The sequence below is a fragment of the Toxotes jaculatrix genome, chromosome 7, assembly GCF_017976425.1.
Source record: "Toxotes jaculatrix isolate fToxJac2 chromosome 7, fToxJac2.pri, whole genome shotgun sequence".
Classification (NCBI taxonomy): domain Eukaryota; kingdom Metazoa; phylum Chordata; class Actinopteri; family Toxotidae; genus Toxotes; species Toxotes jaculatrix.
The window spans coordinates 28,919,468-28,944,654 of record NC_054400.1 but is presented as its reverse complement, the minus strand read 5'-3'; the positions used below and the strand labels follow the sequence as shown (position 1 = coordinate 28,944,654).

General features: G+C 41.5%; 3 protein-coding genes across 5 annotated transcripts in view; 2 read left to right on the top strand and 1 right to left on the bottom strand.

Moving 5' to 3' along the window:
* The first annotated feature begins 6,808 nt into the window (after nt 1–6,808).
* si:dkey-3h3.3 (uncharacterized protein LOC100144568 homolog) lies at nt 6,809–13,432 on the top strand. 2 transcript variants are annotated; one of them, XR_005894288.1, is made up of 5 exons: nt 6,809–6,898; nt 8,393–9,388; nt 11,153–11,370; nt 11,649–12,357; nt 12,623–13,432. XR_005894288.1 is itself a non-coding variant. In XM_041041959.1 (4 exons), the coding sequence occupies exons 1-4, from the start codon at nt 6,893–6,895 to the stop codon at nt 11,716–11,718; spliced, it is 1,290 nt and encodes a 429-aa protein (XP_040897893.1). In that variant the 5' UTR covers nt 6,809–6,892; the 3' UTR covers nt 11,719–13,432. The 2 variants fall into 2 exon arrangements, 1 of the variants encoding a protein (XP_040897893.1); XM_041041959.1 differs by having other exon boundaries at nt 11,649–13,432.
* Nucleotides 13,433–15,410: 1,978 nt separating this feature from the next.
* golph3a (golgi phosphoprotein 3a) lies at nt 15,411–21,357 on the bottom strand. Its single transcript, XM_041041960.1, has 4 exons — nt 20,936–21,357; nt 19,458–19,589; nt 18,682–18,796; nt 15,411–17,100 (listed from the first exon to the last, which is right to left on the bottom strand). Exons 1-4 carry the CDS (start codon nt 21,143–21,145, stop codon nt 16,676–16,678), a joined length of 882 nt encoding a protein of 293 aa, XP_040897894.1. The 5' UTR covers nt 21,146–21,357; the 3' UTR covers nt 15,411–16,675.
* A 3,298-nt stretch (nt 21,358–24,655) lies between these two features.
* The window catches only part of pdzd2 (PDZ domain containing 2), a 35,559-nt gene continuing 35,027 nt past the window's right edge, over nt 24,656–25,187 (top strand). For both annotated transcript variants that reach the window (XM_041043138.1, XM_041043137.1), the window contains exon 1: nt 24,656–24,836. The gene's annotated coding sequence lies outside the window, so the exon portion shown is untranslated. The remainder of the gene's footprint in view (nt 24,837–25,187) is intronic.

Genomic DNA, 25,187 nt, shown 5'->3' with positions numbered 1-25,187 from the left:
CTGGACTTGTATTTGTCTGGGAAATTTGGCCTGCTGTAATTTGGTCACACTGTTAGTATTAATAGTTGTTTTGCATTTTGATTTTAATACTTTAATCATCTCCAGGTGGTTTCTTGATTTCATGAGTTATCAGCTTTATGTAGCCAGCAGCTTTGTATTTTGGGAGGATAATGATGTATAAAGTTTTACTTCTACTCAATACCCATACATCTATCTCTTAGGGCTTGAGGGCCACTAGTCCTCAGTGCCACTGCTAACAGCACACTAACCACCGATGGCTTGTAAACTACAGCAAAAGAAGATATTATAGTCACATATTTCCCTAAAAATATGTTTTTCTTCCTGTTAATTACAAAAACAATTAACAATAAATTTGTAGTAATATTACAAGTAAATGTGATTTCAGCATTAATCCCAATAGATATCCTAAACCACTGTACCAGTGGCAGTTATGTCTCTCTACAAGGATAGATGCTGCATTTGTTCAGCACATCCAGGCTTTTCAGTGCTGCAGTCCAGAGGACTGTGCAGCGTCACGTCACACAGCAGAGCTGAAATCAGCCTCTGTCGTAAACGTGACACCATCCTGATCTGTGATTCCAGCAGTGCCGGGCGGTTTGGTGGGAGAGCACCAAATTTGAAAAACACGTACGGCACTCATGTGGCTCACGCTGCAAACAAACACCTATACAACATCAATTAGTGTTCTGTGAATATGAGTTAATGAGCAGCTCTGAGTGAAAGAGCACAGCCACACTTCAGAATAATGGCTGCTGCCTGCAGCAACAAACAGCAGTCTGTTAGTCGCCCTGTCTCTGTCACCACTGACAAAAAATATATATATTGTTACATAATTGCTAGCGTGACAGCCGATATGTAACATCAGCATGTTTGAGCTGGACATACAGGGATTAAATGTGAATTATGGACATATTATTTTCTTTTCTTTCAAAACATTGAAAAACACACAAAAGAATGTTTAAAGGCACAGCTCATGATGGACTGACTGACTGACTGCCTTAAATACACAGGAAAAGCTTTGTTTACATCAATAATGTGAACAAAGCCTGCAAACCTATATATTGTACAATGTATGATTTTTTCTTCAATCTGATCCTGAACCTGTGAGTGTGTGAATAGTTTGTTTGTAACTACACATCTCCAATCTTTGATGTTGTGACGTCTTCAGTTTAGGTTCAGGTTCAAGTTTATTTTCATTTCAGGGAAACAACATGTTGTACCTCATGGAGCACAGTGCAACATACAGTAGAACAGACATGCAAACCCACACAGTCTTAAAGGGAGGAGTGAGCACGCTCACATTAGCAGCAACAGCCTGGATGATGCCAGCGTACAGATCTCGCTGGTGGGCTGCTCTGTAACAGCAGCAGTGAACTCTCTCAGCAGACATTATGACGGCCACCTCACAGTTGTTATCTCAGTCTGTGGACCCAGCAGCGGCCTCCGAGCACCTTTTTCCCTGGTGATATAAAACACACAGTCCACCGGCACAAGTCCCACCAGACGATGATGAATCCCTGTGGGCTCAGTTCAGAGCAATGTCCAGCTCTGATGGCTGTGTTCACAATGTTTCTGTGTGGCCACATTTCAGTGGCAACAAAGAAGACAGCAGTTCCTCATTTCACAGTGGATCATCTATCATACTCTCTCTGTCAATTTGCAGAAAATCCTGCTGCATAAAATGCGTTTCGTTTTTTTTTTTTTACAGCTGAAGAAAATGTCAAAAGCGCTGAAATATTTGGTCCAAGAGAGGCCGCTGAATCTGCAGGCACCGCCATGGCAACCAAAAAAATAAAAGATTAGCTGAAGGAATGTTCCTTTACAGGAAAAGAAACACATCATGAGCTAAAAACATGCTTTTGAAAATAATTGGATTATAGTTCTGAAGTGTCACTAAGGTTATAACTTTCAATATCAGTGGAATAAACAACAGACAGTTATATGTGTTGAGGCATCTCCTTTAACAGGCCCATTATGTGTTATGATCCTTATTTCATGGCCAAAACAAAAAAACAAAAAAAAAAGAGTCATGCATTTATAAAACAGTTACATAAAAATTACATTTCATTCACTTTATTTAACCAGTTTAGTTATTTGGGAATTCTCTGCTACACCGACAATGACACTAAGATCATCTGAGCTTTGAGATTCTTTTAGGAAATGAAGCTCTGATCAATAATGAGGGGGATCCAGTGACAATACAGAACAACGACAACATGGCCCAATTACAGGAAAACACAAAACAAAACAAAAAGGGCTGTGCAGACAAACACCAGCAAAAAAAGAAAAAAAAAATTTATATATAATGCATTTGTCTTTATTGTATTGTTTTGGATTTTTAGTATTTATGTTATTATTTAAGCTTAAATGGCCAGCTGTAAACTGCCCACCAAAAACTGAAAAATCATCTCAACGTCACTGAGAATACGATGCGATGAACAGGATGAAGAACCTGGTTCACTTCCTGTTTTCCTGCAGCAGCAGAAGTAAATGAAAGTTAATGCAAACAATTCCTACAGGAGCCAGCTTCTGCTGATGACTTCCAAATCCTCTGTCTGTACAAAGACAGCGAGGACACAAACTGTTCCAACAACACCATGGAGCTTTTTTGGGAAGAAGGGGAGAGAGGATGAACTTTCTGAATAATGTTTGATTTGCATTGTACAAAAAACGTGAGGAGTGTGTTCAGCTGCTGCTTAAATTTAGTTCAACAAATGTATTTTTTTTATGTCCAGTTGAATATAGACTAAATTATTGAATTATGTCAAATTTAAAAAAAACAACTAGAAACATGGAGGTGTTCTGAAACTGAATACATACCCATATATACATACATAGATTTGAACTCCTCTCAGTAGGAACCCAACCTCAAAGGCTCCACAACCCCGAGAGGTAATCGAAGGATGAATGTATTAAATAATCCATCCATACTGTAAATGCCTGTAGAACATCACAGTTCAGAGAGTAAACACAGAGGCCACAGGCTGAACTAGGCTTTATTGTTTTTAGTGGACAAAATGGATAATGTGAATATTACAGTAATTATTGGTACACTGTCAGTGCATTATTTATCAATGCTGAAATAAAACTAATTCTAAATCGTGTGGTAAGAGTTACATTCTTGTTTTTCTGAAATTGTGAAATGGTAATTGTGTTTTACTAAGAAATTATAATTTTCAAAAATTCTCTAATTCTTTCTAGTGGGTTTAATCTGTTTGATTTTCACTTATTATTTATTTGTACCTGAAAACTATGAACGATGACACATTCATATCAGTCATGTGTCAGCAGCAACACACTGATTCAGCTGCTGCTGCTGGGAGACACAAACAGGACAACTTCAGCAGGAAGGAAGCTCGGTGAGTGATTTTCCAGAAAGTTTAGAAACGAACCTGACAGGTAGGTGAATAATCTTCAGCTAACCGGAAATGGGAACACCGAGCAAAGCCGAGCGTCCTTGGTTTTTCATGGACTTCAGCGAGACGCAGCTTGACCTTCAAGCTCAGAGAATGAGCTCTGACAGACATCACAGCCAGCAACATCAGGATGTAGAGGCCATTTACTACATTTAAATGAATTTAATGAAATTCAATACGTTTGAATTCAAATTTGATTAAATAATTTAAATATTTTTTTATTTTTATTTTTATTTATTCTTTTTTTTTTGTGCTATCCATGGCGCTTTGGAGGCGTTGTCCTGCCTCCATCTAACTTCTGTGATCAGATTAGAAACTGGGCTTAATCCTCTTTTTTTTTTCTTTTTTTTTTTTTCAATATTACTAATGTATATTCTATTGGCTGAATTTGACAGATGTCTAAACCTCGTCAATCCGACCCTGCCTGATAAACTGACTGCTGCTGCTGCAGCTGCAGCTCGCTCTCCTCTGGATATTATCTGTCAGGGCGGAGAACACGCTCGTACACGGGGGACCACAAATTCGGGTCATAGCCTACATTTTTCTTTTCCCGCCGGTTGTTAATGTACATGAAACGCTGTGTTACAATTTAGGAATCAGTCTGCTTAGAAACCGGAGGAAAAGAGCCGATGACATTTTTATTAAAACTGTAGAATGTTCATTTATTTGAATCCTATTTTATTTTTGGTTATCGATATTTTAATAAATTAAAATATATAAAAAACAAGTACCATTCCATTTATTAAAGTCTTTAAAGTTTTTGACATATTTCTGAATTACAAAATAAAAATTATACATAATAATAATAATAATAACAACATTCTTTTTTCCCGTCTTTTTAATCGTTTTTCCTCTTTTATTTTATAGTTAATTTTCAGCTCTTCAGGAACTCTGATATATAAATGTCACCTCACACCTGTCACACACACCAGTCTTTCCAGTGCTGTTCAGAAACCTGTACAGAGCATAAACCAGTACATACAGTAAACAGGTCTACAGGCTACAAACAGCAGGAGAGGAGAATCACAACAATCCTAAAGCTTCAGCTGTCGATCAAATCATGTCCTATTGACCGTACATACTGTGCTGGGACCGGAACCGGGACCAGGACCAGGACCAGGACCAGCTTCACCTGAAGTCACTGATGAAAAGTCGCCGGTGGCGTCTTTCAGGACCGACGAGATCCAGCCAATCCGCCTTCCTGTGCATTCAGATTCAGTTTACTGAGAGTCAATTTAATAACAAATAAACAAACAAGCAAACAAAGATGTGCAGTGTGATACTACAGAGGAGACACCGTGTTAAGAAAGTGTTTGATTGAAAACTCAGCTGCTGGTGTGTCAGGACGGTCACATGGTGGCCACCAGCGTCACTGCTGTGGGTCTGTAAATGAGCAGAAGATAAAAACTAAAGTGTAGAGCTCCACTGTCCTCTACTGGACAAACACGGACACTACAGCTGCTCTGCTCGGAAACTTCAGCTCTCCTTTTCTTTCCTACATCATTTAGATTAAATTACCACGACCTGATGCTCAGGTAATATCCAGTTTGTTTAGCAAACTGGTTTCTTTCCCTGTGCTATCAACTATAAACATATATTGTAATGATTTTTTTGTTGTTAAAGATTTGAAAGTAACTTTATGCCGCCTCTACCTTTGTTGACCCAGTCTGGCACCAGAGTTAGAGACAGGCTTATAGAGCATTAATATACAAGGCTTTCATTAAAGGTAGAGTTAATTCAGACTATAAATTGACAGTACCCAGGCAGTGTTGCCCCCTCCAGTCTCAGGGGCTAACACTACCCACTGCTACTTGCCAACTGGTGAGTCACCAAGACTTATAGTTTATTAACAGGCCAAGCATAACAAGACTGAATACAAAAGGACAGCAATTAAAGTTAACTAAATAGTGCAAATGCCAAAGCTACGTTTGGGTTTGATTCATCTCTTCTCAAAAAAAAAAACTGTAACACTGAGAAGGCCAGCAAGCACATCATTTAGTAAATGTATGTAATAAAAGTTTTAATTTTTTTAACTTAACTTTTCTAGTCTCATCTACCACTCAAATGGCTTTTATTCTACAAGTCACATTCACCCATGCGCACACACTTTCACACTTCAATTTGAAGTTCAGTGTCCTGCCCAAGGACACTTGGACCCACAGACTGGAGGAGCCAGGGACCGAACCACCATCCACCAGTGAACGACTTGCTCTACCTGAACTGAATAAGTACAAATCACATTTTCACTGATGGCCAAGCACAGGCAGCCGGAGACACTGGAAGCGTGTTTGGGATCGTGGAAGATCCTGCTGCACGACACCCACCTTGAGATCGCTGGTGGGCTCACCATCAGGTTTTTACAAGTCTCTGCAGACACTTGAAAAAGTTGTCTCTTTTTGATTGCAGCATGTGTCCACTTGGTGTCACCCTAACACCATAAATACATCCTCCACTCTGAGCTTTTTAACATGAATGGTTTATGTTCCTATTTTTACCAGCTGTGTGGGATCCTTCAGCTCCTCTTTAACCTTAGCCTGAGTCAGGAGAAGGCTCCTGTGCCATCTTCTCTCTATAGCAACAGACCAGTTGCCCTCACATCAGGAACAGACAGACAACGTCTACAGGAAGGGACAAAGCTGACTCTAGTTCTTGAGGAAGCCTGACCTTGCACTCATGGGAAAGTAGCTAAAGTTTGTCCAAGAAGCTGCTAGATTTGTCTCTAGATGACTTTGTGAAAACTGTCTCTGAACAGCCAATGAGGAAACTCTAACACATGACCAACAGACCAATGGTGTGACTTCATCAATCCCTCTGTCAGCCGATGGTGCTGACTCCACTGTTGCAGTCCAGCCAGAAAGGATATCAAACAACTGATAAATACAAGCCTGTATCACAAATAGACACACACAGAAGCAACTGGCAGTTTGAACTCAGGAAAATACCTATGCATTATGGGAAAGTGTTTGCCAAGAAAATACAAGAAAAAGAACTTGTTATTAAAGGAATCATGTCTCACTGAAAAGGAGAAGTTCAGGAGGTTCAGTGGGGCTTCTTTGCGTGCTAGATCATGAAATGACTGCTAAACAGGCCCTGAAGAGAGACCAAGATGTACTAAGTGGGACACATGAGCACTAATCCATTATGAAGGAAATGTGATTACAGTGAGGCTCTCACCAAGAGTCAGCCTAGGATTGGGAAAGCAGTCCTTGCACTCATCGCTGGGACAGGACCACACCATAGACGCCTATGGAAACAAAATCACCCCGAACTGCAATCTAATCCCAGCCTGTGAGAGGCAGCAAAGAGCTGTGATGCATCAAGAAGAAGAAGAAGAAGAAGAAGAAGAAGAAGAAAAAAAACATCCGGAACCTGAAATTGAAACTATAAAACAGACAGGAGTTGACTGTTCAGAGCACCAGGGGAGCGTTGCTACAGGTTTAGAAGAACTCTGCGTTATGGAGGTAGGTTTCATAAATTCACATTTGAAATGGTGTAACAGGTTAAAGGACGATGAGGTATGACAGCGGGGAGAGGTTTTACAGACAGCTCAGCTTGTGTTTTATCTGATAGTTCATCACTGTTGTTTCTGTCAGTAAGATATAAGCGAATGGCGGCGCCATGTGAGCACTTTCTTTCTGACTGAGGCACAAAAGCAAAGTAAATATAAACATTGTTTAATTTTTGACCATAGACTGTATAAGTTTTTTTTTTTTTTTTAACGTAAAGAAGGACGCTGCGTTGGCCAGGCAACTGTGAAAGAAGACCTCTGGATTGGGCGTGTAACTTTCAAAATAAAAGCGCGTTAATCGACCTTTTTTTTTTTAATTAAAAAAAAAAAATCTATACAGTGCACGAACGTTGTACATATGAACAGACATTAACATAATAAGTAAGAAATAAGAAAATGTATTAGCAAATGCAGCATTGTACAATTGATAATCATAACAGAAGGGAAAAAGAGAAAAAATAATAATAATTTTTGCCAAGATGTAAATTTAAGGTGTACAATAAACGAAAATATAATAGTATTCACTGCTGTTTTAGCATAGCATACCCTTAACTTGCATTTAACTTTCCCTAACATATTTAGGCTGTAATGATGATTCCAACTATAGGCCTGGTTATGGTTTGTTTGTTTGTTTAGTCCAAACATGAACACATCACCACATGTTAAAACATAATCTAATCCTCCCCCCTATTTCATGCAACATAACCACTTAATCATCATTACCAAAATCAAGGCCCGACATAGTCCTAAAGTAAACCAGAAAGTATAAGCTCTAACCCTAAGCCATCATTTTTATACTGTCATTTAGTTTATTATATCTTTACTATATATCTTTACTTATTACATCTATGGGTTAAACTAACCAGACCAGATGTTACACTGTTTCTAACTGTGGTGTTCTGCAATACGGGTTTTAAAAGATATGGTGACAATCTACGTGATCCACACCCAAACCATACATCAGTTGTTATATATGTGGGATAGAAAAAAAAAAACGGTGTAGTTTAACTGTTTCAAAATGTCTGGATCTAATATGTAGTCACATACAGTGGGGCCCAAAAGTCTGAGCTCAGTGGTTTGGATCATTATTTACTGTCATATAAGATGACCCAAGCACTTTGCCTTTATTGGCGGTGACAGTAGAGACTGCCCCCTGACTCTCGTGTTTTACTTAAACTTTCACCTTTCATCTGGGATGTGAAAACATCACATTTCCACACAGTCAAAGAAAGTACAAGTTGCTGTCTTTGTCATAGCTCAGTCATGAAATCCTGCCTTGCCAGGCAGTGTCTCTCCTGCCAGCTGGGTCTTCTCAAAGGTATCAACAGTATGTTAGTTCACATACTAAGTCTTGGATACAGAGTCTAAATAGAAAATGTAGCATACTGCATTTAGAAGGAGGTATTTACCTTATCGCTGACTGTCTTTCTGTCATATCTTTTTGCAGTTTATTACAGACATCGCCATCATCATTGATCAAGCTGAGTACGAAGACCGTGAAAGATTAAAGAAGATTCTTCGATCTTACAGTCCAGAGAAAAATGGTTCCTGCTACAACGTGAGAGGAACCTTTGAGGAACTGGATCACCTGATATCCAAACTGTCAACAGTGAAGCGTCGCACCAGTCCTACCACGCACAAAAGAACCCGTGAGCAAGACAAACGTGCTTCAGCTCATGTCAAACCTGTGGATGTGTCGAGGACTGTCATGGCCTACATTCAGCAAAAATGTACAAAAGACCTTAGTGACATTCAAGGGAATAGTTTTGTCATTGAAACACCTGACCTCAGAACAGCATGCAGTAACCCTAGCAGCACAGTACAGGTGATCATAAGGCCGCTCCATGCCTCCCGATACCCTGTTCGTGCTGACTATGTCAGGCAGAGATTCATCACACTGTACCAAAGAACTGCCTCTGACCTGCAAGTCACAACTGTCCGAGTGAGTGACCACAAAGCCCTGCAGCGGAGATTCCCACGTCTCCTTTTCAAACCCAGCCACAACAAATATGAAGTCACAGTGACTGGGCCTTTTGCGGACATTGCTGGATTGAAAGAGTTCCTTTTACAAAATGCATCAAGTCCAAGAAAGAGTCCAGTGAACAAAGGTCCAGCAGACACTCGAAGCAGCAGGACCTCGGGTCCTCAACCTGCGCACGGTAAAAAGACTGAAGATGAATCATGTCCAATCTGTATGGAACCAATAGGAATAACAGAGAAAGTGACCCTGCGCTGCAAGCATTCCTTCTGCAGAGGCTGTCTGAAACAAGCCTTTGACTACAAGCCTGTGTGCCCGACATGTGGAGAGTTATACGGCACTCTGACGGGGACACAGCCTCGTGGAGGCAGAATGATTGTCAGCAAAAGCTCTTCGTCTATGCCTGGATATGAGAAATATGGAACAATAATCATCCAGTATTACATTCCCAGTGGCATCCAGACGGTAAGACTATACATATAACACTGAACAATTTCAGTTTCACCTTTCCCTGAGAAACTGTAGTTTCAAGATCCACCCGCTAGCTTTTCCTGGAGCTTTCAGCTGCACCTCACAGCCCTCATCAGTGAATAAGTTTATCTCAGTTGTCATCACTGAAAATGGAAGTATGGTCACATGATACCAGTGGACCATCAGAGATCAATTAGGACGACCAGAAGCATTCCGGTGAGACTCTTTCATGGTCCTGTTCAGACCTAGCATTAACATGCGTCTCGGGTGATCCAGTCCCAAGTGGACAGGTTTAACTACAGGTGTGAGTGCACCCAAGACAAAAGCAACTGTGTCCTGGGCCACATTGAAGGACCGCCTACTCAGCTGACGTCCTCTGTGTAAGCAGGTGTATGTACAAATCAGAAGTTGGCCACAGAAAGATCCAGGAGGACATTCACACCCAACACCAGCCTTTCTAGCTCAAATAAGATCATTAATCCATCAAATCTGATAACTAGACTAATGATAACTGGAATGACACTGAAATGAGTCTACGGGAGGTGGAAAGTCAAGTGGAGCTTGTGAATCTAATGTTAGCGTGTACATTGCAGCCTGCTTGTTTTTAGCTAATCATATTAGCATACAGTACTTTAGCCAGTGGTGGTTTGAAGAAGAGAGAGCAGGAGGAGGGAGAACAGAGCACAGTGCAGGCTCCACATGATAATAAGAAGACAATGATAGTACTAGTTATGGAACTAAGAATAAGACTAACAATAACAATAGTAAAACGAATGATAATAAGACTTTATAGGACTAATAGTTAATGAGACTAATAATGGGGCAGTAGGAGGCCCACAGCCACAGATCCAGACTCTGCAGCTCTGGAGGCAGATGAACCTGCAGAGAGCGACAGGAGAAGAGAAGGGTGGAGAGCAAGAACAAAACTACAGGACAGAGAAGAAGCTGAGTGATTAACAAGTATCAATGGGATATGAATGAGAACAGATGGAGGGAGAGAGGAGCTCAGTGCATCATTGGAAGCCCCCCAGAAGTCTGAGCCTATAGCAGCTTAACTAGGGGAAGGTTCAAGGCAAAGCCTGAGCCAGAACTAAAGTATACGATTTATCACAGAGGAAAGTGTTTAGCCTCCTCTTAAACATGGAGAGGGTGTCTGCTTGCCAGGAGAGGAACCTGGTAACTGAAGGATCTGCCTCCTATTTGTGGTTCCTAGAGTCTCCAAAAGTAAGCCTGGGTTCTGTGAGTTCAAGGTTCTGCTATAAGCTCCTCAAGATATGATGGTGTCTGTTAATCTTACTCCCCTTAATCCCTGCCTGCGTGTTTCTGCGATTATTCTTGCTTATTACCGTAGGAATTGTATCAGAATGTCTTGAAATTGCTATAGAAGATGTGCACATCCCATAGAACAAAATCAGGTGCTGGGTCAATAAAACAATGCGAAAAAAGGAAAATGAAGGTTCGCACACTGCAGCTCCCTTAGATGCAGTTTAATGAACCATCCACCACGTCTCGTCAAACCCCATCTGAGGGAACTGCAGTGTGCGAACCTTCATTTTCCTTTTTTTCCCATTTTCATTATTACTAAATCATAAATAATTCATGACAAAAAAATAACAGAATAAACAGCTGTTATTGCCAAAAAGCTGTGGACCCAGAGTCACCTGAAAGCCCCATAATAACTCACTGCCTGGAAGTATATCATTAAGCAGAGAAATCTTTACTGTGTGTGTGTGTGTGTGTGTGTGTCTGTTTCTGCAGGAGGAGCATCCTAACCCTGGTCATACATATGAAGGTGTATCCCGCACAGCCTACCTCCCAGACACATCAGAGGGCAGGAGCATCCTGGAGCTGCTGAGGCGCGCCTTTGACCAGAGGCTAATCTTCACCGTCGGTCGGTCGACCACCAGCGGCAGGAACAATACAGTCACATGGAACGACATTCACCACAAAACCTCAACACATGGAGGACCAACTCAGTAAGGACGCTTTATGTGGCAACATTACATTTCACTCATGTGCAACACACACCTCTAAACTAAGTGTTCCTGCAGCCCCAGCTTGTGCCTTATATGTTATCAGACCATTTTAAATAAGCGACTGAGCAATCTGTGTGACTCCCACCCTTCATTCATGTTACATGTGTGATTTCACACTACAGGGCTAATGCACAATAATAGTGTGAGTGTATGGATTTTCATCAGCTGTGAAACTGCCCATGTGAAGTTACACGTGTTTGTCGTTGTTGTGTTTGCAGCTATGGATACCCTGATCCTGACTACCTCAGCCGAGTACGAGACGAACTGAAGGTCAAGGGAATACAATGAGTGGCTGTAAAGCCAACATGAATCAACTGAAGAGCCACTTTGATATATGAAGTTACACTACTATGTCTAAAATGTTATGTACAAACATCTTCCATTTTAAAATGTACATATAAAGTTGGGTGTAAGAGATAACAGAGATACAGAGGACCACAAAGAAGTAATTTTAATAATAGTCATTTTTAATTTCATTTGGCATTCCAGAAATAATGACTCTTTCCCACTAGTCAACCATATTTTCTACCGTTTCCAATATTTCCAGGTTGTCTTTTTACATTCTTGATTCCTTAAGGGCATTCCTCTTAGATTATTGTTGGTTGATTTAATATGTTTTTTTTGATTATTTTTGTTTGAAATCAATAAATATGGGGAAATTGCTATTTAAAAATGAACAGTCACTTCCTGTTGGTCTTGCTGAGGGTTAAACTTCATCATGTGTTATCAGTCAGATCAGGTGGTTTCTCTGACATATACAGTTCCTTGTGTATCTAGTTTTTTCAGTTCATCGTATCCTGTCATGGCACATTTATCCCTGGTTGAATGATTTGTTGTTGTTGTCAGGTGTAAGGGATCTAATTACCATGCCTTGGGACATGCCAAGAGGACAACAAGAGAGCGTACACAGCTTGCATACACACCCAGGTGAGCTCTGCTTATTCACCCCCCCCCCGCCTCAGTCGACTTGGGTTCTCTCTTGTCATGAGCTGTGCTGTCAGGGACCTTGGTGTTTTGATTTCAGTTCTTGCAGGTTGACATACAGACACAGATAGAAATTAAACCAAAGTAGATCAGGAATGAGGGTTAGGATTCATTGTCTATCATGGTCATAAAAGTTGGTTGCTCACATCTGCAGGATGCTGATTTTCATGCGCCTGTGTCTCTCCCCTCCTCTCTCTGCATCTGACAGGAGGAGGACCACATCTGGAAATGTGGGCAGCCAATCAAAAATGACAAATGATTACATGGGATCATGAAAGATCAGAGACTTTTAGTTTTTAGTGTCCCTGAACATGTGACAGAAAACTGCACATGGCTTCCTTAAGTTGTCTTTCAGTCCAAACGTCCCAATTCTTCATGTTCATTCATTGGGTTCACAGGACTTAAACCCTTTATGGCGATCTATGATATCCCAAGCTGATTGAGGACTGATTCACCAGCAGTGACAAGATTTTCCAGTAACTCATTTTTACAGCACCCATGCATGGAAGCTACACTTTGGTTAAGGGGAACATTGTGGTTACGGTTAATAAAGTATGGTTCTAGTGGAAGGTGACGCATGCTGTGTAGAAAAAGCCAAGACCCTGAGCATGAGTGAGACATGGGCTTCATCTGTGTGAATATGCACTCACTCATCCTGCACTTTATATTTGTAATTAAATTAATAGTCAACTTTTACAGATTTGTTTTCATAAACTCTTATTTGCACCCCCAGATATCTGATGCATTATTTCAAATAAAAAAAAGAGTGGCGGGATACATGTCACCTCATGTACCAGGATAAATGGAGTGAAATTGTCCTCCGCCATTTGTTTTCCACAATGAAGTTAATGTGTCCAACTGGTAAATCAGTTACGCTTTAAATTCAGGAAATCATTTCACCCACACACACACACACACAAGTGCGCACAGACCATAGCCTTTGCCTTCATAAAACCAATAAACCTGAATCCTCTGTGTTCAAAGTCCACAAGCTTCAAATAAAAATGAAGATCAGTTGTATCGGTTGTATCATTAGGCACTTCCAAGCTCTTGGTTTATTTTCTAGGGTCAAAGAAAGTACACAGACTAGAGGTCCCTTTATTTAGATAACATATATAATCTCTCAGATTCAGTCCACAATTTGAGGTGATTTTTCAAATGCATGAACCTGTTTCTTCCACTTCTTCTCCCGCAGTCGCTGCCTAATCACTCCCAGCCCTTTGCTACATACAATATCAGAAGGAGGCTATCTGTAACCAGCAATATCTCTCACAAGGCCCATCACAAGATCCATTGGCTTCATTAGCAAAAGGTGTGTTAAAAACAGAGAAAAGTTAAACAATGTCAAAATAAAAATGCATAAAACTGAGGCAATATAAAGTTAAGAGCAAGGTATGGTTCATAGTGAAAAGGCTTTGTTGACTGTTTCCAAGCAACGTTTTGAAAGACGGTGCAGATGAACCATGGTTTCCGGAAAGCAGACAGTAACTGTGACATAATGTCCTTTCAATCTGTGCCTGATACAAATACAAGTATATACATCAACATCTGGAATGTGAGCCCATCCTCTGATTCTTCTGACGACACTTTGGTAAGTGTGTTTGAGAAATCCAACAGATTTTTTTTCGAAGTTTAGTAAATGTGGTAGAATTATTTTTGAGAACACACAGTAAGACTGTCTGCACGTTACAGCATCGCTCGCTGGACAGTTTAGGAAATGCTCATACTCACATGAGCATTAGCATTAAGACTGGGAGCAGGAGGAAACTAGCCTGTTTGACTTACATATTGTGAGCTAGGTCAAGGACTGGGTTTGTTACCAGTAGCTGGTACAGGACTTGCTGTGGAGATGCTGTGTACAGTCACAGAACACAGCAGGTGTTGGTCTAATGTTCCTTAAAACACGTATTTTTGTTTTTCTGTATGTTTAAAAACAGACAATATATCAGATAAAATGATGTACATGAGAGTTTTTGGAAACTCTGTGAATTTTTTCCCCATGTTCGAAGGAGCCATGGTGGCAGCTCCTGTCTGATCCAATCTGTTGCTTTTGCTAACAAAGGTAGAGGGCATTGAGTCACTTTGCTTTCCTGAGTTTGATCCTGCTAAAATATTTCAGTTTAATCCTCAACAGCAACTCAAGCAAAGACATGTTTCACCCCAGTCAGTATCAGCTGATTCAGTTAGCAGCTATGTCAGCTGACGCGTCTGAACATCCCATAATGTACACATTTATAGAGGAAGTTGTGTTATCAAGGAGGTGCAAGCAAAAACAGAGAATCAGTGGACCCGGACTGAGTGACATCATTCAGACGTTACATCTGGTTTATACGCTCCTATTCTGACAGCGCATCTACAGATTTAATCCCAATGCGAGTCCTCCGTCAAAACTCATGTTTCATTAGGAATTAATTAAATTTAAAAATTAAACTACTGCTCAAGAAAGTGTGACCTGTTTTCAACTATGTCAGAAAAAGTTTCATTAAAGCTACACTGTGTAACATTTACATTTTTTTTTTTAAAGTTGAAATAGGCTCCAAAAATCTTTAAGCGTAGAGGTGCTGTCAAAACCTTCTGTGAGCCAGACTCAAGCCTCGCCCTTCTAGCCAATCAGAGTTCAGGGGTTGGAGCTCACAGCTGTCAATCAACACATGAAGGAGCCTCAGGTCCAACGCTTTCCTCTGGTGCTGAGGCTTCCAGCCAGTATCGGCTGCTGGAAGACGTCCCTGCGTCTGACTCACAGGCTAGCAAACTCCAGATTCCTGCATCAGCTGAGACAGTGAGCATGAGCAGGATGTAGGGGGAGGGAAGAGCAGAGGGGGGTTTTTGCCTTCGAGTCTCATGCTAGTGCAAGTTCGATTTCCAGGTCTTGCATGCTGTAGCTTTAATATTTAGCATATTTATTTTTCCTTCCCTCATCATATCATGTATTTTTATCAGCCCCATCAGCTTTTACATGTTTTCGGAACCAAAGGATTTGTATTATTTCAGCACTATTTTTAGCAGAATGCCCTAAAACAAATCTGTCTAATGGTGTTCACCATGTTTTGGCTTTTCATCTTAAAAGCTTTTTTTTTTTATATACAAAATATTAAATAGAGCTGAGGTCCAAGTAACGAATAAGGGAAAGTCATACAAGTCAGCACTCTGTGTTCCTGGAACTGCACAGTGATACAGCTTCCATGCATGTTTGGGCTATTTGTCCTGTTTACACATGAACTGAACTGCTACACCACCGTGGGCCAGGAGGGTTGGAATGTCAGACCAGATCCAACGGCCAGCTGAGGCAGCTCTCTGTGTGGGTTTCCCCTCCACAGTCCCCGAGACCGTGACCCATGTAGGTCAGGTGACCTATAAACTCTAACTTGCCTACAGTTGTGAATGGTTGTCTGTTTCCATGTATCAGCCCTGTTATATTCTGGCAATGTGTCCATGTACCCCCCCCCCCGTCCTCCCCTTGGCCAGTGTGGGTTTTGACAGACCCCTCCCCCTGAGTCCCTGCACAGGATAAGCTTTTATATATATATCTTGGATGGATGGGATGGATTAACAGGCATCAACAGAGAAGAAATTTTGGATCTGATAAGTAGGTAGGGAACTCAGGCTTTTGGATCTGACCACAGTTGCCTCCCAGTAGCTGAAAAGTCAAAGAATGCTGTGACACCAAATCCATCATATCCTTACACTTCACATTTGGTAGAAGATATTCATTTGAAGACTTGTCAGGATCGTGAGTTAGCCTTTCATTCCTGTACAGCGTCACAGCCCGGTACATGGGTTCATACATGTACATCACACTGGTAATTGTATGATCAGGTGTGTCAGGATGGCACCTCGAATCACCTCTGCCATAAATACTGTGCCTCTAACTGGTTCAAAGATATACTCAATAGAAAAGAAAGAGGATATGAATCGACATCTTGATTTCAGCCTCACCCATATTATCAACCACTTCATTTGAAGTTCCATAGTATTATTATTATTATAATTTTTTTTTTTAGCAAAAGTGAACACATAAATGACACATGTGGGGTGGGGGGGGGGCATGAAGGATCAACAAGGACAGTTTATCTTGGAAGGAAAAGAAAATGAGGAGGGGGAGAGGAACAAGAAAAGAGGGCAGCCCGTTTCTAAAAGTCCAGGCAGGGATAATCTGTAAGTCAGTCAAGTCACCATGTTGGGGTCAGTACTGTGATTCCTACCCCAACGAACAATGCCACTTGAATGCCACAACTGCTTGCTGTCCTCTTTGTTGGCAGCCTCATTTGGTGAAGGCGGCCACCACGGCCCATAACAGCTCATTGGCGTTGCCCTTCATGCTCTCTCCCTCGGGCTCCAGTTCCAGCAGCTGCCGCACTCTCTTCATGGCCAGGTCGTATTGGTCATCTAGCAGCGGTGCGAAGGCATTTTCCAGGACGTCAGAGGAATGGGCTAAAAAGATGAGCGCAAGCAGCCGTTTGTCCATTCGATGGGGGTCATTCACCCACTTTTCCAGTACGGCCTCCTGGACCTTCTTGATGAGGCGCTGCTTGATGTTGTTGTTGGTCAGAGGATGTGTGGTCATGTCAAAGAGCAGGAAGTTCTGCTTCTCGGTGGTGAGGACGCCTTTCTCCACCAAGTTTTTGGCCAGCCGTTCACGGACGTTCCGCAGCTGATAATGAAGCTTCAGGGGGTTCCATGTCTCTCCTAAAGACAGAACAATAAAACATTAGACACTTAAACAGTCGGGAAAAGGTGACATGCGTGTCTACATTTATAACAAAAAGACAATAGAAAGCACAGTGAGTACCAGCAAGGCTCTACAGTGCGAGCATCTCACGCACATATGGGAGTAAAAATTGGAGTGACAGAGTGTATGAAGGTGAAAAATGATTTGGGCACACTGAGGTCCAAGGGAAGCTGGTTGTAAACCTGTTCTAAATTTATAAGGACCAGGGTAATTTCATCAGTGCTCGAAGACACCAGTAAGTGAGCTTAGCAGATCTGAAAATGTGGTTTTGGTGTTCTTGGTGCAGCAGCTTCTCCTCTCTCACTGTCCCTCATCTCTGTTTTGGTGTTTGACTGATGGTGGAGCTCAGCTCCTCCACACAGAGTCCACAGCAAGGCAGAGAGGTCACAGAGGAGAAGAGTGCGCTACAAGTGCACGTAAAACGTATTTCTCCTGCTTATTGTACATGCAAAAAAAATCATTTGAGAGTAAAAAGCCAGTAACAGTAATTTATCAAAACGCCTGTTAAACAGAAAATTGATATCTCCAACTTTTCCAGCAGTCTCCACATCCAAAGTGACTGTATGCAGCCTGTTTACCTGCATATCAAACAAAGCTGTTGTTTTTCATCCTCTATCAGTCTGACTAATCTTTATGTTACCCTCCATAAACTGCAACTGGTTCAAAACTCTGCTGCCCGTATCATCACACGCACCCCCTCCATCCAACACATTACACCCATTTTGCAACAACTCCACTGGCTCCCCATCACATACCGCATTAACTACAAAATACTTCTCCTCACCTTTAAAGCCATCCACAACCTCGCCCCTCCATATCTCTCCGATCTCCTCCATGCTGCCACACCTGTCCGCACCCTCAGATCCTCTTCCTCTATCCATCTCACTGTCCCCTCTGCCCGCCTTGTTACCATGGGGAGCAGAGCATTCAGTCGCTCTGCCCCCCAGCTCTGGAACTCTCTCCCACCTGACCTCCATAATACTGACTCACTTCCACATTTCAAATCTAAACTCAAAACTCATCTGTTCAGATTAGCTTACTCCCCCTGACCACAACTGCATTGTCTATTGTCTATCTTAAACTGTACTGTCTTTTTTGTTTTTTACTGTTTTTTATTGTGTATGTTTTTATAATGTAAGGTGACCTTGAGTGTCAAGAAAGGCGCCTATAAATAAAATGTATTATTATTATTATTATTATGTTCTTTCAAATTCACTGCAAATGCAAACAAAACGGATTTTAATTCCCTGTTTAATTCCTGGGAATCCTATATTCCAAACGACAATTTGGCCACAAAGGGTTTTATTGTTGTTGCCACAGGTTGAGTCTGATTAATTTCAGAATTCATAGGCTACCTATGCTATAACTGCAGACATGCAATTGTAAACAGTTTGCATTTTCAAACCACATGTGATGTAAAGCTCACAATTAAGCTGGGTGCAGAGAAAAGGAGGCAAAGTGGATCTGATTTCTTTATAGATCTCTTCACCATATGCCACCAGAATGAGACTGTGAGCCGATGAAGCAGCTGAACTCACCACTGAGAAGTTCGATCCAGCTCTGCACGGTCTCCGGTGGTTGGGTGTCTTTGATGTGTTTTAGGGCTTCATCCAGGAGCACGTCACCTGTTGGAGCATCCGACTTACAAATGACCTGCAAATTACATTCAGAATGATGATAGCCAGTTACAATGAGTTATCAGAAGACGGTTGCTGAAACCGATGCTGCAAGTGGTTGACAGCTAATTTGTGTACTGTGTGCTTTGCAGTCCCCTCATTCAAGTAGGACTTTAACTAAAATTATCTTTCATTGTTCCTCAATTTGTCAATTATGAAAAAACTGTGAAAAATACTTTGTTTTGTTCAACCAACTGTCCCGAGCCCAAAGACATCAGTTTACGATGACACAGAACACAGAAGCTGCAAGCACAGAATGCAGGTCTTTTTTTTTCATTGATTAAAATACAAGCCCTGTTATCCATTAATTGTCTGTTGATGTGTAGACATTATGAAAATAAATGGAAAATTACTTTGGCCCAAAGCAAATTCCCTCACTCTCTTCCACTCTGCACTTCACTGTTATGTAGCCCAGAATAATGACAGAGTATGGAACAGCTGTTATGACTATGTTGCAGTTGGTTATGCCTTTTTGCAAATAACTGTACAGGTTGATGCTTCATGCTCATGTCCTACCCAACGGATAAGATAGTGGCAAAAAAAAAAAAAGAGCACCAGCAGGGTGAGAAAGGTGAAAATAAAAGAACTTCCCTGAACAATTTATGCAGTGACAGCATAAACAGAAACATGTGTCTTACCTTCCTTGCCAGCAAACTTTTCCTCCTCATGCCACAAGCCTCGAGCTGGAGGCGTCCACGCAGGGCCAGTTCAATCAGCATGCACCCTCGCAACCCTGATGAAATGCAGTCATTCCAGAACGAGGTGTAGCCCTACAACGTGGAAACACGTCAGAATCCTGCTTTATCAAAAAAACTGTCAAGGAATTACAACAAGAGTACCAGAAGAACTGCTGACAATCAAGCTGATTGGTCCAGGGAGTCAGGCCAACATGCTGAGTGAAACAAGTAAATCAAAAACAACACCTGTAAGATGTTATAAGCACCTTCAACAGAAATTATAATAACACACTTTGGCACCAAATCTCTACTCACTGGCCCAAACATTATAGCTGATGTTACATTCTGACAGCATCACCTTTATGTGTGTGTGTGTGTGTGTGTGTTTCTTTTGGTGTCTGACTACAGACTGAATATAAAATGGAGACAAGACTACAGCATGTTAGAATGCAAGTCATGGCCATTCATAAATGGCTTAAAAAAAAAAAAGAACCATCAAACACACACATAATACTTGATACTGACAAACCAACAGCACATAAATGACAACAGTAAGCCTCAGGTCCTCTCTCTGGAGCACTGCATCTGTCTTGGTTGTAAGCCAAAACCGAGTCGGTCACAATTTAAGAGAAAAGGATGTAAGTAATTTAACTCATTGGTACTGTCACTGTTTTGTTATGAACGTTTACTTGTCTTCTTGAAGTAGTAAGGAAGGAAATTAATCTGCCACCTGTTGAAGTTTACACACCCTCAGGTATGTAATGTATATGTATCATACAAATACAATGCATACGTGGCTGAACACACATGATCTCCATTCAAATGGCAGTAAATAACTGGGTGCACCTGTGATGATTCAAATGTATTTCATCTGACAAGAATAACGTTAGAACTAGTGCCAATGCTTTTTTAAGTGTACCTCTTTCTCAGTAGTCCACTGGTTAATCAGCGATATGGTCACATTACAGAACGACCTTAAAGCAGCATGTTAATAGTTCCTCTGTGCGACACCGTTTATCAAATTCCTGGATACTAGAAACTATTAAACGTTGTCTGAATTTCTCTAACCACTGTAAATCGTTTTCTTTCCATCCTGTTTAACTTACTAGTATACTGACAAGCACAAATGTAACAATAATCACTTTATGCCATAAAATAATCTAATTCACTGACCACAGCTGTTGACTAAACGTAAAATATCGCTTCTCGACATTACCGACATTCGCCAAATGATAGTAAATAGTACGATGAGCACCGATGAGGCCCATTATTATTGTTAGCTATAGCTAGCGTTATAGCAAACAAGAATGCTAACGCTCACTAAGGCTATGTCGGTTAGGAAAATATAAGCTAACGTTAGCTTGAGCAACATCCTATCGTCTAACGTAAAGGTTTACCTTAATTTTACAACGTAAAAAAACAGGATTATCTGCCATTACCTCTCGGTCCTTAAGTCCTAACAACAACACTTCTTCCATCAAGGTGAGACGTGTTTCTTTGGAGTCTCCGGTATCGTCGTCCTCCTGCTCGTCGCCCCGTCGGGGCTCGTGGTCCTCGTCGCCGGACGGACGGTCTTTGTCAGCGGCGTTGCGAGAGGCTTCGGTCCGCCTCTGCACGAGGCCCGAACTCCGCTGAGTCAAGGAAGTCATGTCTGCCGGCAAGTTAGCTAAACAACGACGAAAACAAGACGCCTCGGACGACGCTGCCCGAGATGTTTGATTCGGCTACTCGTTGTCAACCATATAGCAGTTATCTTGTGTGTTGTGCAAACTGACTACTACGACCTGAGTACCCTTGTCATCCGGAGTACTGATCCCCTTCTTCGACTTCGTCCGCAGCAGTATAATGTCTATCTAATATGGCGCCGTGTGGCAAGTGTGGTACCGAACTTATCCAGCAGGTAGAGGCCGAGATAACCTGAATACCACGTAACTTTAACTTAGATTTAATGCTACGTTTCAGGCTAATTTCATTAACCGATAACTAGAGTTACACTATTGTACTGAAGAACCTCTATTCTTCGCCATGTTCTCTGTTAGTCGGTCACATGTTTATTGAAGCTAATTAGTTCCACACAGAACTATAGACTGTAATTAAAAAGAATTGAACCCTGCTTATTGTCATCAGATTACTCAAACAAGAAACTTAGTTTTTTTTATGTACAAAACATCTTAACCCTTTATTCACACTTTCGCAGTCACAAATATTCAATCATAATGTCATTTCTTTAAGGCTCCCAAATTACCCCCACAAGCTTTTTGAGATTTTTAATCCTTCTCTAAGAAGAATTTCTTGATGATTTTTAAAAATTACATTAAAAAAAAAACATAATTTATGTGTTTATGTGCAGTCTATGCTTCAGTGCAGTAGTGTAAGCAGTGCCCTAAATGACCAATGATTGGCGCCCTTGCACTATTCATTCTGTTCTGGAGTTCAGACTGAGCACACTACAGCTGTTTTTAAGGTTGAATGTTGAAATTGTATGCATTTATTTATTAATGTCCAGTATCATTTCATTTAGGATATATTTTCAAACTTTAGCATTACCCTGAGTGAGTTTTGTTCCTTTAATTGCCCCCCAGGGGTAAAATAAAGTTCTTGATTGATTGATTGATTGATAGACATAGGGAGTGGTGGTGCTGTACAACCTGTTGGAAAATGGAGGATAGTCAGTGATTTCTAAACTCTACTGCCACCATCAAGTGTGCTGTGTGTTCAAGTGAAACTGACACCTGTAGACTTCACCTTCTCAGCCTGTGCAATTTCATGACGCTCATCAGCTGGACTGTGCTCTCAGTGCTAAATGCTTCTTCTCATTCTCTGTCTTACTGTTTGGCCCGTTTTATTTCTGTAGTGTAAACTACCCTCACTCCTACATCACCAGTACTGGTCACTGCGTTTCTGTACACAGAACGACACATGGAACCTTAACGTAGATGGACTACGATGAACAGAGACATGAGGCTGCAGTGCACACAGGCTCACCAAAGCTGGGCAGCCGAAGACTGGAAAAACATAGCCTGGTCTGATGGATCTGGATTTCTGCTGAGACTGCAGATGGTAGGGTCAGAATTTGTAGCTCATAATTTGGGCTTATTTGATGACAAAGTGTGATCTAAACTGTGTTACACACCAATTAGTCAATACTAACTGCTCAATAATCAAACTGAAACACATAGAAATCATGAATTCACATCTGCAGTCATGGTTGTGGTTGTGGTATTCTTCAGATTTTCATTCACATCACTGTAACATTCCCCATGACCAGACATGGATGTTTTTGGATGTTATGTGTGATAAATTCATGCACCTCAGCACAACTACAGTCATCACAAGTGAAGTCCATGACCATGTGACATAATTGTTGGTAGACTTTTCATCATCACGTGGTCCTCTGTCACAGCCTATGTGTCAGTGTGTGTCCCGCCTGTCACTACCAATATCAGGTCAAACATGGTCTTTCCTGGGAAACAGTGTTGCCATGCTGGCTTCGCCCTTCACCCACAGTCGTTTGTTATTTTGTCACTTTTCTAAAGTGTATCAAAAATAATACCAGGACCTCTAAAGAGAATGTACCAATCATAACTGTTATTACAACAAATTATAACAGTGATGCTGGTGGCCAGGTCTAGGTAACACTAATCCTGACTTGTACTGACCTGCATGCAGTATTGTGTTTCAAGAACATCTAAGATCTTATAAAACACTAACATAGATGGAGACAGCCCAAGCTATGATTCACCAAGACAACCCAGCTGCTGAGGAGGGGAGGAGAGAGAAAGGGAACAACAGACCCTGTGAGCCTCGACTCACTCCTGATCCCATGATGCTAAAATATGCTATTATATAAATATAAATAAATATGCTATTATTTCTTAGTAAAAATATAGGAACAATAGTGTCTCTAGGTTAGGACTGGGCTGCTCAGGATAAACACTATGACTGTGCAGTCAGACTCAATGAGCACATGAGGCTGAATGATTTGTTTAGATGGTTCATTGAAGGGATTAATGAATTAAAGGCTTTGTCCCTGTGATGGCACGGCAGCATGTGAACCTGAGAGGCTGTGGTGAGGCTTTCACATGCATTGAGGGGGGTGCACACAAGGCTGTGATGCATTCTAGGGAAAAGGAGACGCATGTGAGGGAGGATTCACATTGAGAAACACTACGTACGAGAGGCAACGTTCATTAGTGGTGAACGACACGCTGACTTGATCTGCAATGTTAAAAGAGAGTGACACAAGTTTGCGTAAGCAGCCGAGTTTGGCCTGAGGCTCAGTGGTCTGGGAATCAGAATTAGACTGTGAAGGCTGGCTCAAAGGAACTTGTAGCTGAGGTTTAGGTCTAGGTTTATGGGTGGGTGGCACTGAACTGCAGGCCAGATTGGAGGTGGAGTTCAGAGACTCATGCTGATTCAAACTTTCACAAAGTTGCTGCACCAAAAACTGTCCAACTTAACATGTGTGCCCAGCAGGACGTGTGTGGAGGACTGAGCAGAAGTAGAAAAGTCAGCTGTTAGTGCTGAGCCATCCAGCTCATGATCTGAAGTCTGCATGGAAGGTGCAAGTTGGACCGTCATCTGTCTCAGGTCAGGTCAGGAAAGACTTTGCACCTGATCCTCAAGTGCTTTTATCAGCACCTCCATTCAGCTACTAGCTTCTACTGCTGCACAACAACAACAATAACAACAACACTGCTACTACTAATAATAATAACAATAAGTTGGTATAGTATAAATATGTATTACACCTGTAATTGTATGTGTGATGCTCAGGAAACCGTGGACCAACGCGGGAGTTCACATCTGTCCACTGTTGTTCAGTAACTGGAGGAAGTGGTGCCTGGGAGGCGGAGTTCAGGGCAAAAACAGCCGTCTCAACAAAATGTGGACACTGAGACTCCGCCCTCCGCCTGCAGCCGAGAAGAGGGCGGCCGAATGAAAGCTCATCAATCCCCTAAAGCACATTATCCCTGCCTGTGGAGAAAGAACTACAGTACAGTACAATCAATGTCTGCACTTTAAGAGAAGTTTCCTTTCTTGGATGGAGTTTTGTTTTCCTGCAGTGGGTATCCGTATCTGTTGAATGGAGTTTTGAAGTCTGGAGCCACTTTTTTTTTTCCAAGCAGAGCGTAAACGCAGCTTTGCGCTACTTTATTCTTGCACGGATTTTAACCATGAAGACGCTTTCAGAAGTTGTGAATGTGTAGCTCTGGGAGAGCTAGTTAACCTCAGTATCTAGTTCATCTAATTAAAAACAAAACCCTGACAGCATGGAATATTCTGATGTTTGGAAGTGGAATTAGGAGCCATCGAACTCCGTGACCATAGAACCCAAAGGTACGGTGTTTTCTGTGTTCTGTGTTAATGTGCTGACATTTTCTGACATGTTGGAGTATATGGTATCAGTGAGCACTCTAGTTCGGTTACTCTCAGTGTGTTAGAGGTGTTGTTTTCACCGGAGACAGCTGGATAACGGTAGGACAGCATATCATTATAGTCACGACGCAAATGGCACGAATCAACCATCAGCCCAAAGGACGGGAACCCGGTTGGTTCCTCTCTGGGCTCAGGACTGACTTTTTCTAACCAGACATTTTCATTAGTTGAGTTCATGGAATTCCTTCTTAATGGGAGAACAACTGACTGAACTACGGCTAGTTGCGTTTGTCTGGCAGTTTACAGCCAGAG

Excerpts from the sequence above, each read along its gene's own strand:
- si:dkey-3h3.3 (XM_041041959.1), top strand. Across the intron at positions 9,389-11,152 it reads TTCCCAGTGGCATCCAGACG|GAGGAGCATCCTAACCCTGG; the intron begins GTAAGACTATAC and ends CTGTTTCTGCAG. Across the intron at positions 11,371-11,648 it reads ACACATGGAGGACCAACTCA|CTATGGATACCCTGATCCTG; the intron begins GTAAGGACGCTT and ends TTGTGTTTGCAG.
- golph3a (XM_041041960.1), bottom strand. The coding sequence starts at position 21,145 with ATGACTTCCTTGACTCAGCGGAGTTCGGGCCTCGTGCAGAGGCGGACC. Across the intron at positions 19,590-20,935 it reads TAGGACTTAAGGACCGAGAG|GGCTACACCTCGTTCTGGAA; the intron begins GTAATGGCAGAT and ends TCCACGTTGTAG. Across the intron at positions 17,101-18,681 it reads CTGGATCGAACTTCTCAGTG|GAGAGACATGGAACCCCCTG; the intron begins GTGAGTTCAGCT and ends TTCTGTCTTTAG.